The sequence below is a fragment of the Coturnix japonica genome, chromosome 2, assembly GCF_054131305.1.
Source record: "Coturnix japonica strain WE chromosome 2, WE-NBRP24, whole genome shotgun sequence".
NCBI classification, from domain to species: domain Eukaryota; kingdom Metazoa; phylum Chordata; class Aves; order Galliformes; family Phasianidae; genus Coturnix; species Coturnix japonica.
Window position 1 is genome coordinate 3,820,561 of NC_140664.1, and position 22,545 is coordinate 3,843,105.

At 38.3% G+C, this 22,545-nt stretch overlaps 1 protein-coding gene across 8 annotated transcripts in view; it reads left to right on the forward strand.

Annotated features, from left to right (window-relative positions):
• Positions 1-22,545, forward strand: part of TRAPPC9 (trafficking protein particle complex subunit 9) — a 411,991-nt gene that overhangs the window by 109,359 nt on the left and 280,087 nt on the right. For all 8 annotated transcript variants that reach the window (XM_085539279.1, XM_085539281.1, XM_085539277.1 and 5 more), the window contains one exon: positions 20,681-20,823. In XM_085539279.1, the coding sequence (XP_085395405.1) occupies positions 20,681-20,823 (143 nt within the window). The remainder of the gene's footprint in view (positions 1-20,680; positions 20,824-22,545) is intronic.

Here is a 22,545-nt window from a genome sequence, read left to right on the forward strand (position 1 = left end):
TAATCTCTTGGTTATCTTTGTGATCTCTTGGATATCGTCTGCAGCAGCCCAGCCTCTTCCATCCCACCTAGCATTTTTTATACCCTCTGGAGTTGTCCCAGCTCTTCCACTTCGATGCAAAAGAGTTAGAGGTTATGCATAAAATAGCTACATCTGTAACGTAGCTTGACTGCAGAAACATCTCTGGAGGCGCACAGAATATACAGAGCGTTGGATTGGATTAGTCAGATGAATTATTCTGGTGTTTTATTTTTATTTTTTTAGTGTTGTACGTCCGTGCAAGCTTTGATTGCAGCCTGATACGTTTTTAACCTCCTTCATCTGAGATTGCAATGGCGTCAGATGTTTTTTCCTTTGAGATTGCACAGTAACGTCCTGCTTCCAGTGCAAGGCTGCAGAGTACTCCCAGGTTCATCCTGTACAATACTGTTTTAGGTTATAACATATGTCAAAACTAAGCAAACATGGACATGGTTTACACCAGGTTTTCAGGTTTTTGCAGATGTGAAAGGTCAAGCAAACACCAGATGTAAAGTGCAGGACTGACAGTGAAAAATCTAACTGCCTGCTTTGAAAATGAATACTGACGTCATCATTGCTCATGTATGACAGCAAGAGAAAATAAGATCATAGAATCATAGAATCCTTAGAGTTGGAAGGGACCTTTGAAGGCCATCCAGTCCAGTTCCCCTGTAATGAACAGGGACATGCACAGGTTGATCAGAGTGCCATCCAGCCTGACCTGGAATGTCTCCAGGAATGGGGCAGCCACACCATCTCTCTGGTCAACCTGTGCCAGTGCCTTAATACAGAAGACTGCTTCCTTATATCCAACTCAAATCTCCTCTCTTTCAGTTTGAAACCATTTCCCCTTTTCCTGTCATCACAGACCCTGCTAAAGGGTCTGTCTGAAAGGCCACTCTCAGGAAATCAGTCAGAAAGGCCTTATGAAAGTGTATATGTGCAGAAGGGAATGGTGTTTTTGGATTCTTTTCTGTATTTCTTAGCTCAGTGACAATCACAAAACTGTTGTACAAAGTTGTCTGAATCAGTGTCTGATTTTGAACTGTACTTCTGTTACCAAAGTGGGCATCTCAAACAAAACCATCTTAATGTTCTTGTGAATTTCTGAACAGAATGAAATAATTCCTTTCAGGACTTGAGCAAAACCTTACAAAATTCATTTTTCTTTGTAGTGCATAGGTACTTTTTGTTAGTCTCAGATGATTGAGTTGCATTTACTGCAAATAAAACATTAGAATGCTTTTTTAAATGGGATATAATAAAGATGTAAAATGCTTGTAATACAAGATATTATCTTGCAGAGCAATCAGTTTCACCATCATGCTGCAAATGTTTAATATAACTTGTTAGAAGTCTTAAGAAGAAGCTAAAAATATAGTCAAATTTTCTTTGTAGTCAGTCTTTCTCTTTAACTCTTTATTTTATAAATCAGTTTCGTACGCCAGCAATAAAATGTCTTGTTATTTATTCATTTATTTTTTACAAGTTTGACGGGATAAGGTGTTTCTTACGCAAAATATAGGTTAGTTGTCCAAGGGAAAAAGATACTGTGTAGCAAATGGTGAATGTCTTAGGAACAGCTTCCTGGCATGAAAAATACCTGTGAATGAGAACATCCCTTCCTATTTTGTCTCTTCTCAAGCTTTTATAGTTGGTCATTCTACATTTGATATCATCATTTCAGATTTTCTGTGAAATTATACAGTTCTGTTGCTTTTTAATTCTTATGACCAGTAGGTTCTGAGCAGTTGTCTTGCTTCTATTCACCCACCAGTACGGCTGTTTTAGGTAGTTTAGTCAAACTACAGAGGGCATCTATGCTTGGAACACAGCTTTTATGTCATGCAGTATTGTTAGTAAATAAATCCCATCTAAAGTAAAGCTCAGGTTTTGTGGGTGTGCAGTCAGCAGCATCTCACATACTTTTAATCATCTTAAGCAATTTTGTCTTAGCTGTCCATTGTATTTTATATCTTACACAGAACTGCTTAGCTGACATTTAAAATTGTCTACCAATCTATTGTTGTTTATCTTGGTGACCTTTCATTTCCTTATATTCTGGGCTGAGAACAAAGGTGTAGTGTAGTTTGTTTTAGTGACTCCTTGCCATTTCAAATGACTGTGGTGGTTAGTTGGAATGTACTTATCCAAATGGAATTTGGACAAAACATGAAAGTTAACGCTTTTCTGTTTGTGAGATGCACCAGGTTTTAGGAATGAGGGCCAGAGTTCCAGTTATATGTCTCATCAGGAAGGTAGGGCTTTCAGCAATTTATTCCAACACTGCGTTTAAATATAAAATTACAGGATATAATGTCAGTGCCTCATCCAAAAGAAAGTGTGCTACCTCCTGAAAGATGAAAGGTTTCATTACTTTTAACTGTGCTGTACCTTTTAAGCTATATTCCGATCTTTCCACATCACAAATGCAGTTCTAAAATCTTTATTTTTGTCTCCTTTCTACTTTTATTTTCTGCTTCCCACAAATATGTGCTACTGGCAGCGTGTAAATCTTCCTTTCCCAGCCAAAATACAGTAAGTGAACAGTTGCTTTAAATTTCAGAACTCAGAAGGGTGAGCAGTGTGGCACATTTATTATTGTTCACCACATATATTTAACCAGGAGTTGATGATGTTTTTGACAAGCTGCTTGCACGTAGGCTGAGTCAGCAGTTCTCCATGGTGACACATGGGCTGGGAAAGGAGAAAAATCAACCAAAAAGGACAGAAAATAGAGGACCCGATGTCAAGGCATTTGGAAAGGCAGCCTAAACCAATTCAGCAGCCTGTCAGTATGTGAAGGGGGCTATAAGAAAGGAGAGGAGAGACTTTTTAGCAGGGTCCATTGTGATAGGACAGGGGGAAATTTTTTTCAAACTAAAGCAGGGAACAGACTGGATGTAAGGACATGTTTTACAGTCAGGAGGGTGAGGCACTGGAAGAGGATGCCCGAGTGGTGGTGTGTGCACCATCATTGGGGACATTCAAGGTCAGGCTGGATGGTGCTCTGAGCAACCTGTTTAGGCTGTAGATGTCACTGTTCACTGTGGGGGAGGTGGGTTAAATGGCCTTCAAGGATCCCTTCCAAATTAAGTGATTCTTTGGTTCTCTGGAGGCATTGAAGGCCCAGTTGGGTGGTATCCTGGGCAGCCTGATATAGTGATTACCAGCCCTGCCCATCGCTGGGGGTTTGGAACTGGGGGTCTTTGTGATCCCTTCCAACCCAATTCATTCTATGATTCTGTGGATGTATTTTGTTACAGCAGAAATACTTGAGAATAATAAGAATTGTTTGCAGTTGTGATGCTGAATTAACTTAATTCATAAATACAAACAAACAAAGGGAGATGGAAGTTGACATTAGTGTGCTGTCGGCTCTCTGAATGCAATTTTTTCAATGGCCTTTGTAAGAAAAAAGCTGGAAGTGATTGCAAAGCTGTTTTAACAGCAGAACACAGTGTTACTTTGTGTGGCTATGAACTTAATGATTTGCTATTGAAATATTAGGGAAATTTAAAGGAAGGTCGCTTGCAGGTCCCATGTTGATGATTGAGATTTTTACATGAAAGAGACTTTTTCTTTTAGTTACGAGATTTGTGAATAACACAGGAGATCTTTTCTCTTGTTTCTGGTGCTCTCCTCCATGTGGTGCTGTTTGTCTGCAGCAGCAGCAAGCTGGAGATTTCAGATTAGCTTTTCTGTATGTTAAAACATTTGACTCCAACTTCTGAGCTTAACTGAAGCAGAAGAAAAGATTCTACATCTATATATAAATCAGCGACCTGGAACTTTGCATACATCTATTGTCTGCCACATTGTTTATGCTTTGACGGATATAATAAGTCATAAAAGTGCAGGTATATTAGTGGATTCCATTAGCAATAAGTTAAAATATATTAAGTTAATGCTGTAGCTGTGACCCTTCACACTGTTGCAGGCTTACAGATGAATGCAGTACAGATGTGCCAGAAGCAAGGAACAATCTCTATGTTGTGATATAACGAAGTCTTTTAGCCAGGGCTGCAAACACTTGAGCTTTAAGTCTACTACCATCCTGCTCCTGATCATCCTCTGCAGCATAGCTGTATGCTACAGAACATCACTGCACATATTTTGTTTCTATAACTTACAATTTCTCTGTATTTCCTATGCATTACAGTGGTGAACATCTTAGTGATGGTGAAGTGTTTTTGTTTTTTTTTTTGATGGTACTATATCACTGTGGATTAGGGAGTATTTTAAGCAAATTGGATCAGTGAATCAAATTTACTTCCATGCAGGACAGAATTTCTTTGTCAGTAGCTGCAATAAATAACAGAGAATTCTAAGCTTGAATTTTCTGTCCTGAGTAGGAAGAAGTTGTATTGAATGAATGCTGTGGACTGGCCAGCATGATACTGGATAGCAAGATGTTAGGGGTAAATAGAGAGGCTGAGAGTCTTGGATGCAGCAGTAAGAGAAAACTCCAGCTGTTCTCATGTAAATTGGAGCAGTGCTCTGTGTGTGTGCTAAGCCTGTCTATTGGCCACTTCAATAGAGTCTATAATGCAAAATTAGTGGACATGTGAATATATCTGATATGCTGGAACAGGGCATTTTATTTTTCTTTTTAACTCAGTGCATCACTGTCCATATGCTTCACGTATTGAAGTTCTTTGAAGAAGGGAAGAAACACTTGAATGAGAGAGAGATGATAAAAGTTCCTCTGGATGCAGAGAAACACTGAATAAGATCAGAGGAGAGAGGTTCAGCAGGGGGTTACTAAATACAAAAAATCACCTTTGTTTCAAGGAATCTCATGGGATTTGTGACTAAGAGAGTAGTTTGGGTGCTTGTTCTGTTCTGTAGACAAGATTTTGTTTTAGTTACTGTGTATATATGGCCACTCTTACTGGTGTAAAGTCATAACTTTTCTCTGCAGAGTGTACAGTCAATACAATTGCATCTTGGTTATGATATAAGATTCTTTCTGTTTAGATCAATTCAGCAAATCTCAGTAAATTTAGGTGAGCAGGTGTCTGCTTAGGAAAAGCACTGTGTATGTTGTCTAATGGTCCTGTTCAGCAGAAAGAAAACTAAATAAGCATTAAAAATGTGCTGTCTTAAATATTTTTGAAGCTGCTTCCCAGCAAATACTGAGAGACAGCCGTGAGCTGGCTCTTCTGATACAGAGCACCTGAAATAGAAAGTATCTGTGTTTTGCAGTGTTGTAGTAATAATTAGCTTTTAAAAATGCTTTGAGTTCTAACCTGTTTTTATGATTACACATTGATTTTTGCTTTAAACGTTTTATAAAAGCACTTTGAAATGAGAGGGAGCATATAACATCGCGTTGTAGTTTTGAAAGAACCACTGAAAGCATATGGCCACTTCTAAACCATTTAGTTACATTATGGTCTCCATTATGTGGAAAATGAGTAAAAAGCTAATTATTCTCTCTAGTTACCCAGCTTAAGCTGTGTGTTGCACTGGCTTTTCTTTATCTTTTGAGCTAGCACATGAGAGAGTAAAAGAATTAAATCTGTATGACATGGCAGACAGGGATAGCAAGGCCTGAAGCATCCGAGTAACATTGATAGTGAGTAGCATGTGATAACTCACCATACATTTGCTGTGTAGAACAACATTCTTCATTGACGTCATTCATAAAGCTGTCATACCAACACCACAATGGAAAGATACTTCCCTCCACAAATTTTACAGTATCTTGCAAGCTTGTTTGACAGGGAGCGTGACAAGTCTATCAAAACTGGGAGTCTCCTCTGACAAAATGCAAGACAAGTGGCAATTCTGTAAATGGAGAAGATGGAATTTTTGTATGTCAAAAGCAACTCCAGTTTTATTTGCATTTCTAAGAGTCATCTTATCATTTTTCCTTCTCATTTTTTCCATCCATGGGATCTGAAATATTAAAATGAGAAACAGTAAAGCACTGTCTAGCTGTACAGTGCTTTTATAATCTTACCTGAACGCTTTCTTCTCTTATCTTTCCATCTTTTCCATCATCTCATTCTTAGATACAAAGAATACGTATTTGATTATAAAGAATTGGAACTAGAAGAGAGCAAAAATGAAGAAATTAAGAATCGTTCTGTAACTTTTTCTCAAAATATTGAGGCTTAGAGTCAGTGAAACAGGTGGCTCAATCCTTACCTGCATGTAGCTGCAGGCTGACAAAATCTTTTTGGTCCAACCTGAATAGGTGTTCTAATGAAACTAGCTAAAAAGGCAGTGATGGGTGTGGAGTCCAAAAAGGACTCAGGCTCGAGTTCTGTACTTTAATGCCTGAGGACATGGTTGGTTTAGTCGTATTAATTGTGGGTATATTTGGAATGGTGCTGACGTTTTTCCGTGTCATTTTTTTTGTGTGAAGTGTTGAGGTAGTAACACATGCCAATTATATTACTTAAAAAATGCATAGTCATTTGCCTATATTACAAAACCCAGCACAAATATCTTCAGGTAAGAGTCGCTGTAAGTTGTGTTGCTTTAGGAGAGTATGGATGGTAGAAGAGAAGAGGGTAAGAAAGTCCCGGCTTGCTGTGTTGAGTCATCCTAAACCTTCTGGAGATGGAGAGGTTTGTCCATCTGGGCAAGAGGGATAGAAGGCTCAAAGAAAGAGCTTTTTGCAACTGAAAGGTAAGAAATGGGAAGAAGGACTGGCTGAGAAGATGGGAACTCTGCCACCAGGAAGCCAAGACCTCAGCAGCTGGAGAGACTTACAGGAATACCAAGGGTCTCTTTGGTGATGGAGTAGATTGTTTCTACACTTGTAAGTAATGGGTCCCCAGAAAGTACAGATACTTAATGTGAGATGTCTGTGCTGTCAGTACTTTTGAGGAGGAACTGGGGGTTTTATTTCAGACTGTCTTGAATCTTGTACTGATGACTTAAATGCCTAGTAGTGGATGGTATATATCTTTATTTTAGTGTCATGGGATCATTGATGTTGGAAGGGATCTCTGTAGACCATCTAGTCCAGGCCTCCTGGTGAAAGCAGCATCAGCTGAAGTAGGTTGCTCAGGGCCATGCCTGATCAGGTTTTGAGTCTATCCAAGAACAGAGACCTTGCAGGCTTTTTGGGTGACCTATTACAGCACTTGACTATGCTCACAATAGTAAATCTCTTCCTTATGTTTATATGGATTTTTTCTGTTTTGTGTTTCTGCATGTGGCCTTTTGTCCCTTCATTGGATTCCTCTGAGAAGCGACTTGCTCCATCCCACTGGGTATTTATTTGCATGGATGAGATCCCCCAAGCCTTCTCTTTTTTCAGCCTGAACAGACCCAGCTCTCTCAGCGTCTGCTTCATCCTCTCTGTATGACAGATGCTCAAACCTCTGAATTATCTTCATGACTCTGAGCAAAATTTGCTCCAGTATGTCCCTTTCTCTCTTGTGCGGGGGAGCCCAGCTCTGGTCACAGAACACTGCGTCATTAGTCATCTTCTCATTTCTAATACAGCCCTTCATAATTCAATAGCGAAGCAGCCAAATTTGTTATGGTACAGGACTACTCCAGAATGCAAGCAAATGGTTGGACTGGATGATCTTGTAGGTCTTTTCCGACCTTGATGATTCTATGAGTCTGTGATTCAAAGGCTTGCTGAGAGTAAGCATATTGACACAGAAGGATGTTTCTGATCCAGACAACAGTAACATTGAAAATGCCTCTGTAGAAGACCAGCAGTGGACTGCAAAGTTCAGACAAAGCCATCAAGAGGAACCAATAGAAAATGTGAAAGAAAATAATTTTAAACCTGATTATTTTCTTTTTAAAACTTTGTGTGTATCGTAATATACATGGCACATTTTTAGTGCTAATAATTTTAACTATTTAACTAGTTTGAACTTCTCATCTGCTTAGGAAAAGTTAATTTCCTGTTTTAAAATCAATCCATTATAGCTTCATTTTTCTCTGATGAGGATTGAATGCAGATAGGTCACCTTAGGCAAACAACCACTGACCTGCCCTCCATCTAGGAGGCTCTGCCTCAGGAATAGTTGACACTTTTCCCATGAAGCTGTCAGGCATTTTATATTTAAACAGAGTTCTTCTGTGTCTTTATTTCAATAGGAGAAACTTCCCCTCATGTTACCTGGTAAAAATAAATTACTAAACAGATTGTTTACCATTTGGTGTGATAAAATTAAAATGTTAGAGACGGACAAGAAGATCTTGATTCTTTATTTATTTAAAGTAGGGTGTGACACTTGTCATCTGCATTCTAGAATACGCAGTCCACTAGTTAGGCTTCATTCTGATCGACTTTAAAATCCAGTCTTGACAATTCATCTTCAAAAGAGAGAATAATACAAATCTATTGATAAACTGCTTTTGACTTGAAATGTTACAGATCTTAACTACCTTTGGTAAAAAACACTGCATAATAGAGTATGGGTAAGGAACTTCTAATGCTCAAGATTTTTCTCTGTAGGCAATGAAGAGTCTCTAAATTGGAAGGTAACATAGTTCATATTTGCTTAAAACATATCACCCGAATTAATAATTTTAATCATTTAGTCTAAAAAAGGGAGTGGAGGCATAAGAGCTCTTCTGATTGGCTGTGGTTGCATCCCTACTCTGTGCTGGTGAGACCTCACCTGGAGTACAGCATCCACATTGTGGAGTCCTCAGTACAGGAGAATCATGGAACACTTATTCCAAGGGTCATACTTCTGTAAGGAGAGGCAGCCAGCTAGAAGTTGTAGTGAATTTTCTAACTAGGTTCTAGACAGGGCCTAAACAACACCTTTCAGTAGTAACTTATGGATAGAATTCTGTGAAAAATAATTGAATCACAGAGTGGGTTGGGTTGAAAGGGACCTTTAAGATCATCAATTTCCAATCCCCCTGCTAGAGGCAGGGATACCTCCCACTAGACCAGGTTGCTCAAAGCCCCATCCAGCCTGACCTCTTCTCAAATCATGTTTCATTTTCCTTTTCTTCAGAAAAAAAGTTGGTGAAATTACTTTTCCAGACCAGTCATCCATTTTAAAATAAACTGAATGTAAAATCTGTATGCGCATCAGTTGGAAGGAAAAGAATTATTTTTTAATGTACTTTTATATGAACCAGTCTTTCCATATAAATTGCTAAGATTTAGCAGTCATTTCCCAGCTACCTGATTTTTGTTGTTTTTCCCATAATGCTTTTATCTCAGTAGAGTTTAATGGATGGTCAAGTGGAATTCACAGAAGCGGGATGGTTTTGGCTTTGGGTTTCATCAAGTATGACTAACAGTTGAAAAATTCATGATTATTTGACTGTTTTAAACGGCTGAAGTTATGAGTCACTGCTGGGGAGTTTCCTGCTGCATATTTATGAAGTTCTCTGAGTGAGCTGACTCAGTGTGCTGTGCTTTTGTTTTTGTTTTTTTTTAATTTAAATAAGCGTTTGTAATCCCTTTAAATGCGTGTGAACCTCTTAGATTAGAAATCAAGTTAGCATCCCTAGCAGAAATGAAATAGTGATTTAACCATCAGGCACCAGTTGCTTTCATATGTACCCATTATAATCATGAATTTGTAGTCTATAGAACGTGTGTGTAGAGATACTCGTTATGTATGTAGTTTTTCAGGAAAACTTGTAAATTTAAGAGTTTCTTTAGCTTAATTGACCACAGGTCTTTAGCTTAATTGACCAAAGTTTTCTGCTGAAATTTTGTGTACTTGTGAGTGAATGTTGGAAGGCAGGGAAATGTGTTTCTATGAGTCTCTCAAAAAAGGGAAGGATCGGAGTCGGACCTTTTCCTTTTTACAAAGAGAGATTTTCTGTTCTTTCTGGAGTGGACTCTTCTGATTTATTGGTGTGTTACAGCTTTAGATGGTTTTACAGCATAGGTTCTAGAATTAGATTTGTCATGGTTGCTTCAGGAAAAAAGTTCTGAGTCAGCTGATTAATTCTCTTGATAACAGCGAGCTTCTGAACCTCCAAATGACTTTTTATGAAGGGTTTACTTGAATGGTGGAAAAATGAAAACCTGCTGCTTATATTGAAGCTTTTTTAATTTTTTTCTCCTTTAAAACATTATTTTCATAGGATATTCTTCCTTTCTTTCTTTCTTTCTTTCTTTCTTTCTTTCTTTCTTTCTTTCTTTCTTTCTTTCTTTCTTTCTTTCTTTCTTTCTTTCTTTCTTTCTTTCTTTCTTTCTTTCTTTCTTTCTTTCTTTCTTTCTTTCTCTTTCTTTCTTTCTTTCTTTCTTTCTTTCTTTCTTTCTTTCTTTCTTTCTTTCTTTCTTTCTTTCTTTCTTTCTTTCTTTCTTTCTTTCTTTCTTTCTTTCTTTCTTTCTTTCTTTCTTTCTTTCTTTCTTTCTTTCTTTCTTTCTTTCTTTCTTTCTTTCTTTCTTTCTTTCTTTCTTTCTTTCTTTCTTTCTTTCTTTCTTCTTTCTTTCTTTCTTTCTTTCTTTCTTTCTTTCTTTCTTTCTTTCTTTCTTTCTTTCTTTCTTTCTTTCTTTCTTTCTTTCTTTCTTTCTTTCTTTCTTTCTTTCTTTCTTTCTTTCTTTCTTTCTTTCTTTCTTTCTTTCTTTCTTTCTTTCTTTCTTTCTTTCTTTCTTTCTTTCTTTCTTTCTTTCTTTCTTTCTTTCTTTCTTTCTTTCTTTCTTTCTTTCTTTCTTTCTTTCTTTCTTTCTTTCTTTCTTTCTTTCTTTCTTTCTTTCTTCTTTCCTTTCCTTCCTTCCTTCCTTCCTTCCTTCCTTCCTTCCTTCCTTCCTTCCTTCCTTCCTTCCTTCCTTCCTTCCTTCCTTCCTTCCTTCCTTCCTTCCTTCCTTCCTTCCTTCCTTCCTTCCTTCCTTCCTTCCTTCCTTCCTTCCTTCCTTCCTTCCTTCCTTCCTTCCTTCCTTCCTTCCTTCCTTCCTTCCTTCCTTCCTTCCTTCCTTCCTTCCTTCCTTCCTTCCTTCCTTCCTTCCTTCCTTCCTTCCTTCCTTCCTTCCTTCCTTCCTTCCTTCCTTCCTTCCTTCCTTCCTTCCTTCCTTCCTTCCTTCCTTCCTTCCTTCCTTCCTTCCTTCCTTCCTTCCTTCCTTCCTTCCTTCCTTCCTTCCTTCTTTTTATTCTTATTTTGAGCATAATTGATCAATGTGAAGAAGAAGAATACACACATGTCAGTGGTAGCAGAGTGATGGTTCCAGCATCAACTGAATTAGATCATTCTCAGAAATCAATGATAAACACATTGCTGCAGACCAGTCTGACATACAGCATTCAAATTGCCAATGACTTCTGTATTTCTGAGACAGTATTTATGATGCCTTTCATCTGCTTTAAGACTTTTGCCTTTGTGGAACCTGTGTGCTTTTGTTGTTGTAACATAATTTGAAGTTTATGCTCAGCCTACAGTAGTGCAGGTGAGTCTTGCAGCAAGAAATGATGCAGGAACTTGTCTGCCCGGACCGATTTTACCTGGCTGAATTACAGCAAAATGGGATCAATGAAGAGTGGAAATGAATTTTAGTGTCATCTCTACTTCTGATTCATATCTGCAATTATCTTCTAGTGTTTACCGAAGAGCTAAATCCCAATTCCCCATATTGAGACAAAATATGTGAGGAGATCACATACACTGCCTTTGTTAAGAGGACTGTATGTTTTAATAATGTGAGTGAATGCTTGGTTGCTTTGCATATTAGTTTTAGGATAACGTGCCCAGTGAAAGAAACACATGTATTAGAATGGAAAGTTGTTGTTCTGCAAGCCTGGGACCTGATTTCGAGCTAAACTGTGGCACATTTGATTTCTGAAGCTTTAAAGCTTGGAAACAGATCTCATTATCTTTTCATTTTGTTAGTTTTTACCACCATACCAGAGTAGGAATTTGCAATACTCATCCCCGATAAAACTCATTAAATCAGTGGTAAATTTAGCTCAATAAGTTTACTGATTTTGAAAATGATTTTGCTCCTAGAGCCTCTATTTCCAGCTCAAAAAGCAGCTGAAAAATCTGAAGTACCAGTCTTCCATATTTTTATGATAATAAGCTATGCTGAATAAATGGATTTGTTGATTAAGTAGTTCAAGCATTCCAGTTTTAAAACCTCTTTTTTTTAACTTGCTTCTACTTTTGAACAATCACTAAATTCGGTTCATCCTTCTTAATCACAGGAATTCCTCAAAAATTTGAGGTTTCTTTAGAGCAAACATACAGAAGAATTCTTGTTAGGATGTTCCAGTTTCTCACTATCCTCAGTAAAGAATTTCATCCTAATATCTACTCTAAATCTACCCTCTTCCAGTTTAAAACCATCTCCCATTATCGTGTCCCTCCACAGCTTTCCTGTTGGCTTGCTTCAGGTATCAGAAGGCCACTATAAGGTCCCCTTGAGCCTTCTTCAGATCTAGCTCTTTCAACTTGTCTTTCTATGGGAGCTGCTCCAGTCCTCTGATCATCTTAATGGCTCTCCTCTGGACCTGCTCCAAGAGCCCCATGTCCTTCTTGTGTTGGGGGCTCTGGAACTGGATGCAGTACTAGAGGAGAATCACCTCCCTCAACCTGTTGGTCACACTTGAGCTGTTGACTGGTACCCTCTGAGTGCCACAATCCAGATAATTCCTCCAGTGAGTGCTCCATCCATCAAATCCATTTCTCTTCAGCGGGGCCACAAAGATGTCATACAGGACAGTGTCAGATGCTTTGCTTAAGTCCAGGTAGATGATGTCAGTTGCTCTTCCTTTATCCACTGATGCTGTAACTCCATCATAAAAGGCCACCAAGTTTGTCAGGCATGACTTGCCATTGGTAAAGCCACTAGTCACCTCATCTTTGTTTTCTGTGTGCCTTAGTATGTTATCATTGGTACGCATAGCATGACAAAAGTGTAACAACAGATTAATATTAAGGTATGCATTTTGGAGTAGTGTTAAAAAAATTTATTTGAAAGCTTATGAAAGGCAGTCTCTGTTAGCAGATCTGTCAGAATCTTGAAGCATGAGCTGAGCCCATGAACAAAGGGAAAATTGTTGATAGTGTTAAGGTTGCTTCCTAAAGTCTTGTAAAAAGGCTCTTTGGAGAAAAGCAGATGTTCTGTGAGATAAAAGTAGAGGTGCCCTCACAAGTCAAGAGCTTGTTAAGGGTAGGATAAACAGTCCATTTACCCACTAAGAAGTGATTTCCAGCATATTTCTATGGATCATTATTTTCCCTTTGTCGTGTTCAGGAGTGCATCACAGGTCATCTAGAGTAGCATATATGAAGAACAATTGGTGAAGTTGACTGACTTATTCTGTGATAGAGATGGATTGTTAAAATTTGAAGATCTGCATCATATGGGCGTTGTAAAAGAATTCACGTGGGGAAAATGCAAGTCTTAATTCCAAATACACAGTGATGGGCTCTGAATTAGTCATCACCATTCAGGACAGAGATCTTGGAGGTATGAGATTGTCTGTGAAAACGTGAGCTTTATTTGTCAAAGCAGTGGGAAAAGACAGATAGAATGTGTGGAATAACCTAAAGGAATGGAGAGCAGAATAAAAAATGTCTTTTGAGTTTACCCCACTCCTTATGCAGGTTGTTGATGAGGTTGTTGCAGCCTTTTCAGACTTGCTGTTGTATTGGCCCCTTGGTGGAGCAGGAAACCCACACCCACACTTGCAAGCTCTCACAGTGTCGTACAACCTGTTGTACAACAGTTCCCATTTGCTTAGCCCAGAATACACACTGGAAGTTAATACTTGATTTCTGGGTCTGCATTAGCAAGATGTGGATGGCAATTAAAAATGCAGTGTGCTCTCTCTTAGAAAAGTGAGAGCGAACCTGTTGTGGGTGAGTAGCAACTTTGCTCAAATGTGTCATTCTTTACTAAGGAGCCAGTCGTACAGCCCTTGTTTTTGTTCTTTTGCTGATGCTCATTCTGGGGCTCTGCCTCTTTTTATGCTATCTTGGATTTCATTTATATTTTCATGATACATGGGGAATTTCTGTTTGATACGTGTTCTTTGCTGTCTTTGTTGTACCCTAGAGTTGATTATATCCACCTCTCACAGGTATGTTCTTCCAGTGGAGTACTGCTTACATTTGGGGACCCTTCTGCAGGATGTAATGACCAGGCTTCAGTGGGGAAATGTATTTAGTGGTGGAATGTAGGTTCTTTACAGAAACTGACATGTTACATAGACGTTCCTGTAAGAATCAGGCTGAGTTGTTGGTCTTCACATAGAAAATATTTCCCTTTCAAAAGGGTCTGTATGTGGAGAAGTTGTTCATCAGCATCTGTCCCTACATATACTCTCCTTTGTACCGTTCCTCCTTCAGAATCAGGGCAGGATTTGGTGTCAGAGAGGCCACTGCAGAACTTGTGTGATGACTCACCACTCCATTCCACTAAGGCTTTCATGAACAGCAAGCAGGTGTTCTTGTTTCCTAGTGTCTGCAGTTTAGCATCAGTAGACTCATAGCTCTTGATGGGAATGTTCCACATGAAAATTCCTCCAATTTAAACTACTTCTAGTTTGTTATCTGTATCATAACCAAGGAGATGCTGTGGCCAGTCCTGCTTGCATGTAGGTTGACAGGGGTAAAACCTTTGGGGCAGTTATAAATGTGCATCAGTCCCTTGAGTGTCTGGCTCCAATATTACTGCCCTGGAGGACTGAATGCATTTTGCCTGTAATCAGAAAGAACAGATTTTTCTGATTAATATTACAAGAAAAAGTATATATTTCCTGAATGTTCCCAGAGGGGAACTAAACTCTAGAAATAATGCTATTAACTCTTATCTTTCTTTCTCTGATCTTTTAAAGCAAAAACTGGTGTTAAAGCTAAAAAATGCACACAAAATGGCTTGTGAATGTATAGCGGGAACAACAGATTAGGAAGTGCACAGTTAAATGTGAGATGAATGCTCATCAATAAACAATGATTAAATATCGTATTTGATTTGTCATTCTACATATCTGTCTCTTAGAATGACCTTTGATTCACCCTGCTAGTTAATGCAGAATTGCTGTAGTGTGCCTGCCTTGAAACTCAACATTATTCTGCTCACATCTCCATTCTCATTATAAACATGGCTATTTTTAGCTAGCACAGATTCAGAATATGCCTTGTAAGCTTAATGGGGGATTTATTGAGCTCCTGTGTGTATTCACTAGAGATTCCTTGCTGAAGCTTACTGGTTTAGGATTGGGGAGGGGAAGAATGTACTATTTTAATTCCCGGCATATGCCAGCAGGAGCTATATTTAGCTTCAGCTGCTTGCCATTGTGCTATTTCTACAAAGGGATGCAGCAGTTTCATTGTTCAGGGGCTTAACTAGACGTAAATGTAGATGGATGAGCTCGATGAATGGCGCTGTACTGCAGAAACTGCTGCTGAAAGTCAGCGTGTATGCAAGAGTTGTACTTGAGTCAAGCTACGCTAGAGCATGAACATAAGTCAGTTGTATAAATTTGCCTAATTAACACATGCAAAATAAAACTATTTTGCTTCAGACTTATGTAGTAGTGTAACATTGAAGCCATTTGGGCTTAGTTTGCATTTATACTTGCAAAGATCTGATTTGCTACCATGGCGTAATTTATTTCATTGCTTATCTTATTAGGAATTTTATCGTAATTTTCTGGTTGCCCTGCATATGTGTAATGGAATGCATGGGGAAAAAAAAAAAGAGAATGGAGAATGCTTCCTGCTGTTCTGTCCTACAGGATGATTACATATGCAGTACAAGATGATTACATATGCACATCCTTTTTATAATGTACTGGGGATCTGGCTATCGATAACAATCCTTGATGCTTTAAAGAACTTAAAGAATTATTCCAGTAGATTCAGACTTGCTTTTCATGGTTTACTTTCAGAAAAATCAGTAAGTAGTTCCTGTCTTTCTGTGGCTCTCCAATTTTTCCATAAAGATGAAGAATTTTTGTTTTTTAACTAAAAAAATAAAAATAAAATTAGATTTTCTATCATCTAGAAAATACTGGAAAACATACAGAAAGACAGAATCTGTATTATCTGTATCAAAAGTCAGCCATGTTAGCTATAAGCTTAAGACAAATATTCTCCGGTAAGAGAGCAAGCAACAGCTAATATGATTTCTTCAGAGCTGTATGACATCACTGTGCAATCATTGCATTGCTTGTTTCGATTTGGCCAGTATCTGAAAGGTGCTTCCAGTGAGAGTGGGGCTGGTCTCTTCTCACTGGTGACTGGTGACAGGATGAGGGGGAATGGCCTTAAGTTGCGCCAAGGTAAGTTTAGGTTGGATATTAGGAAACACTTCTTTACAGAAAGGGTAGTTAAATACTGGAATAGGCTCCCCAGTGAGGTGGTTGAGTCACCATCCCTGGATGTGTTTAAGAGCCGTTTGGATGTTGTGCTCAGGGATATGATTTAGCAAAGGGTTGTTAGAGTTAGGGTACTATGGTTAGGCTGCAGTTGGACTTGATGATCTTTGAGGTCTTTTCCAACCTGAGTAATTCTATGATTCTATGATTCAATTTGTGATAGAACGTAGATTTTTGTAGTGTGTTCCACAGGTAGAAAAATGTTATGTATGTTTCTAATATATTCTACTAATGCTCTTCAGTTTGTGTCCTTGACCTTTCAGATGGCCTCAGAATGGCACACAATGGCTGGCCTTGTTTCCTTAAGGCATCAAGAGGGGCTAAATTACTTTTGGTTTTGGAATAGCACTCAGCTTGAGATAAATGTTATGGGGTGAAGACTTTGTGCTCTCCACACACTTCACTTCTAGATTTCCTTTCAATGCAGGTATTCCAAGTAGAAGGAGATCTGAGTGGTTGAGAGAATAGTGTATATTCCTGCATGGAAAAAGCAGGCAAGATCACCTGTTATTTCTTTCAACACCACTGTAACACCTGACTTTTGTATATTCTTTACCCTTTGTCAGCTTACCATGTGAAATAATGGACTATGAACTCATTCTAACAAGCAGATACATGGAACGACAGTTCAAGTACAATATTCAATCATCTTTTATTGAAGTGTTTGTTTTTTCTTAGGCTGTTGTGAATTAAAACCCAAAGTGCTAATTTAAATTAATTTCACTAACCAAATCAATACATAGACGGAAGTATATACTTCTTGGATGTGATCTTACTTGAGGGTTCCAGGACTGAATTGTTTCATCAGACCAGGCCTAACCTTGGACAGTGCTCTTCATGCCTGGAATTGAGGACATGGGATGCCACTTTTGGCTGGCCAGCTCTTTTCTTATTTATTTACCAGCTTATTTATTGCAGGTTTATCTACTTCTATTAAAAAGAACAGCAGTAATTGGAGAAACTTGCTTTCTATCTGCTACTGTCAGTAAATCTATTATACACAAAAAATTCTTAAGCAGGTGAAATTTTTGTTTTAGGAATTAATAGCCTGTCCAAGAAAAAATAAGCAACAACCAGCAAACAAATTATGAAAGGCATCCAAAAAGCTGAAAAAAGGGAATAGACATGAAAAAGAGTGGCTAGGCACTCATGCATGCATACTCTCCTTCTGAAGCAGGTCCTACTAATGCATGTATTAATTTGGATGAGAAGCAGGAGATCAGGGGCATGATAGGCTTTGGGCTGAAAACATGTTTACCGTTGGGTGTGTAATTTGATTTCAAAAAAAAAGAAAGTATATTTGAAGATTACACACCTCAAATATGTTGCTTTTCAAATGTCAAGCCCCAATCCTGTGAGAAATTATGCTCATTACTAGGAGTTGTTTTCTATAATCAGTTCAGAAACTAAAATGGAAAGAACATTACATTCTGCATTTAAATATTTTTAGTCTCTTCATGCTGCCTTTTAACAATCCTAATGGGGAGCCTATGATGTTACATTCTGATATTTCTTCATGATTATTGCAGGCAGTATCTGCAGAGTCTCAGGAGCAAACTGCCTGTAGCTAAGTACTGACATTTCATCTTCTATTAAATGCTAAGATCTGCATCATGTCATTTTTGCTATTCTAAGGGAATTTAGAAAATGCAGAGTATGTGAGCCTTTATTTAAAAGTATGACTTTTTAATGTAATTATGTAAAACACTGAAGCAGAACTTGAAGGTATACTATATAAGTTTGTGGATGATGCTACACTTGGAGGAGCTGTTGTCTCCTTCCAGAATACAGAGACCATGTAGAAAGATCTTGACAAAGAGGAGTGCTGGGCAATCTCCAACCACATGAGGTTTCACAAGAGCGAATATATGGACCTGTACCTGGGATGGGACTAGTCTGGCTGTATGTACAGACTAGGCAATGGGAGGCTGCAGGCTGGAGGATGGAGGCTTTCTCCTGTGGAAAGGCATCTGGTGATTCTGATTGATGGCAAGTTGAACCTAAGCCTGCAGTGTGCCCTGGCACAGTCTGTGATCTGTATAGATTCTGCAAGGTATCTGGAGTAAGCGTACAAGGATATTTAAGTCTGGGATTGTAGCATTTGCCTTGTTCTTCTCTGGTGGGGCTGTGGGAGAGAGCAGTAAATTGTTTTAAATTGGAGCTAGGTAAGCTTATGAAAGTGTAGGATTTTTGTTCTGTCGTGGTGATGGAAAATCAATCTTAGATATTGGATGTGAAGTCCTTCCCAAGGTGTGTGTGTGTACATAGAAAGTTTTATAAGAGATTTTATTTTATTTTTTTTCCTCATCTTGTTCATATTATATGAGTTCTAAGCAATAAAACTTCCACTGATCGCCTTAAGACACTGGAAAATAAGTTTTCCTCAGTCAGGCCCCTCCTCTGTGCACACAATACACTCCCAATGTATAGCCTGCCTGGAGCTGTACCTTTATGTATATATTCATAGGAACCCTGCTTCATCATCACAGCTGGTGAGTGCAGGGTTTGGTGCTCTGAAGTTCTTGCATTCAAAATCTGTTTGCCACCAATGAGGTTTTATATTTGGAGTGGGAAGAAGACCGTTAAGTCTTTTGCTGTTCTCTCATGTGGGATGTGAGGCATATTTAAGGCTACCAGACAATTCATTTGATCATTTTTTCTCTCCGGGAGAGATCAAGATTATGATGATGCCTTTGCACTCTCTTGCTTATCAATGGTAGTATTTTATAGCCCTTTATTCGAGAGTTTTCTTTTAGCGTCGGTTGTTAGGAAGGATTTTGCATGGGCAGTGACAGCGCTCCATGACCTTTCGAACATTTACTGTATATTTACTTGTAATTCTATGGGACTGGGCTTAATTGAGCAGTCTTGCGCCGCATTCGTATGAAGGATGAAGCATGGAACAACACCTCAGCAACTTTACAGTGCAAGGAGCTTTGAATATTACAGCACTAATATGGAGCTATTTGGAGATTTCACAGAAAATCTAATGGGAATTGAAGTGCATTCTTACACTGGAACACATCCCTGTACAACAGATACCTGTACTTGCAGGACCTAGCTCTGATTTTTATTAAGTAGTCCAGATGGATAATTAGAGTGAAGCGTGTTTTGAATGGGTTTGTGCTTTTCTATTTTTGTATTTAATATCAATTAGCTCTCCTGACATAAATTAAACTTGAGTTCATTAGCTACAAATTAGAAGTTGACATCAGCAGAGTAGCCAGTGGATAGCTGTGTTTGTATTCTGAGGTGACTCTTATGAATCCTATTGAAAGCAAATTAAGAAATGGAGTTACTTCACATTGCTTAAAAGCCATCTGGAAATGTGCAATATGTTTAAGTGTGCACTAAACATATGTTTAAGTGTGCCATTAAAGCATTGGTTTGGCATTGTCTAAAATGTCTTGCATTGCAAACAGAGACCTCAGCTTAACCTGGTAATTCATGTCCATGCCAGAGTGGTGTCTCTATCCTTGCTCTGAGACTGGCAATAGCAGGTGCCTGGGGACAAGAATGAGAGCAGGGAAAGAATCCATCGAGACCTCCCAGATTTTTGCATTGCTTCAAGCAAATTATACTTCAGGAGTGCAATAAAGAAGAGCTGGCATATAGTCACTCTGGGTGAACCAAAGGTTTGTTCTTAGCTCAAGCTTTGAAGATGACAGGGAGACTTAGGCTGGGAAGCTTCACACAGGGTGTTTATTAAGTAAAAAGACAAAGAGCCCAGAAGTTCCAACAAAGAAATAAATGTACTAATGAGAGTAATGAGTCTGTAAGATTAATGGTAATGATCGTTATTTTTCATGTTTGCTGACCAGTCATGTTTTTTGAGGTGAGTATCAAGGTAAGACAAGGTTTGTATACTGTGTCTGGTCAGTAGTGGTGTTGTAGTCTGCTACTTAAAGGAGATGAGTGTATGCTTACAGTACAGAGACCAGATATTTCTACTGTTTGGTTGTTCAGTGTCAGTCTACAGTCAAAAATGATGTTTCTCGTTTAGTTACAAAGGCAATGTAGTGATGAATGTCTTTAGAAGATTGGAAGAGCTTATCATTTAATAATCTGTAAACTCTTCTAAGCAAAAATAAGCTCTTCATTTTTACGGTGTTTAATGTTGAATGAGGAGGAATTACGTCCATCTGACTTTGCTCTCTGCTTTAATTTTTGGATTAAGGAAGAAAAGCAATGTAGGGATGCAGTCATCTGATTCTCTTTTTTTCTACAGGTTACAGAATAGGTGTGTTAGAAAGGCAAATTCAAATTCTTGATGTCATAGAAACATTGTTGCTATCACTACTGTGATCTTAATTGTATTTTGAAATGCAGGTAGTGACACATACTAATTACTAATAAAGAATTTACTTCTATTTCTCCAGACACTGGAAGCCATTCTGTATTTTAAATACTCTGGTGGACCAGGACACGTTGAGGGATATTACCGGAACCTTTCACTTGGTCTTCATGTAGAAGTAGAGCCTTCTGTTTTCTTTACACGTGTCAGCACCCTTCCAGCAACCAGGTAAACCTGATTTTGATTCCTTTACATTAATATTGGCTATAAACTAAAAAGCATGCTCAAAACTTTCAGTAGTCACCAGCAATGTGTTGGCAAAGAATTCTATGAACCGGATTTCAAAATTCCTCCACTTTAGGAATTTAACCTTATTTAACTGCAGAAAATGATTAAAGCAATCCATGTTCACTGGAAAATTTCTGAGTTTCGAATATTATTTTGGTCCTGTTTATTAAAATACTTCTTTCTGCATCGCTCCACTGCTGTGGTACATTCTGCATCACATTCCTTTGTCTAACAGGGTCTTCCAAAAATGTGTGCGTAAATGATTGTCTTTGAATATAATGGGTAAATGGTAACCCTTCTCTCCTTCAGTGGTATCCCTTGTGCTCATGACTTTTAAAAAAACATAGCAACACCTGATGGTTCTCAAATGCCCTAATTGTTAAAATCTGATTCATCAACTGTGGGCAATCAGTTATAATAGGCAGTTGTTTTGCTATGAATTGTGTATATTAGCTGCTAAAAGCACAGTTCATGTTCTGTATTGTTTTAAACTATTGCTTCATATGCTGCTTAAGTAAAGCAGTCTTTACAAAGATGTATTCTGTAATTTAATGATTTTACTGATTCTTAATTAATTCAGTGTCTACACATACATTCACCTATACCAGTTATTAAATACCCCAACTTGTTTAAATCTTTGGGATGCATTAAATGTCTGGAAGTTCCAGAGGTGACCGTTGAATATCTCTCACCAAAAAATGAATAACATTGCTTGGCTTTGTTGGGTAGTCAGACTGGAGGTGGCCTTGTTTTCAGTGCATAATTACTTCTGAGGTAGGAATAGGAAGAAGTAGGAAATGTATTTTACACAGTTGTTACAAAGTGAATAGAAATAGAACAAAGCAATCAGCAGTGGCCATAGCACCCCATGGTGGGTGGCCCTGAGATACTGGAGTTCAAGGTGTGTTTGGCAGTGCTCACAGATGTGTCTTGGATTCAGGGTGGTCCTGTTTGTAGTCAGGAGCTGGACTACATGATCTCTGTTCAGCCCTTCCAACCTAGGATATTCTGCAGTTCTCTTTATTATGGAAATCCTCTTCTATTACTCCAAAGTAGCACGATTATTAAAAAGAACATTTTTTTTTTTTTAAGTTAGAAATTATTTTATTGCATTTGTATAACACTGCTTTGAGAGTTAAGAGGGAACATAATTGATCAAGAGATTCATATTGGTCCTAAGACTTTTCTCAGCAACAAATTTCATAAAGAAAACCCAAAAGTAGACTGGAAAGGCCTACTGGTCTGTGTGATGTTGGTGCCATACTTCATTTTTCAAAGGGAAGAAATGAGACAGTAAAAATGCCCAAGGATTGGATGAACCCCACCACAGCTTGCAAAGCACAGAATGTTTATTTGGTTCCTGTGAACAAAAGCAAAACCACCTCAAGCAAAGTAACTGAGCTGAGATTTCTGGAGCTTGTATTTACTTTCTGTTAACGTTACGTGGGTATTCATTGCTCAGTCATGAAGCATTTTACGTGCTTATTACCTTCTACTCTTTGTTCCAAAGTTTTAGTTTTAGTGAGTAGTAACACTTTTTGTTTACCCTTGTGCTTCCCAATGGAAATGCTCCATCAAAAGCCATGTATAATTCAATACTGTTTTAAAAAGAGTGAAAGTAGCATCATCTTCCCGACTGCTGAGGATAAATATTTGTCACTA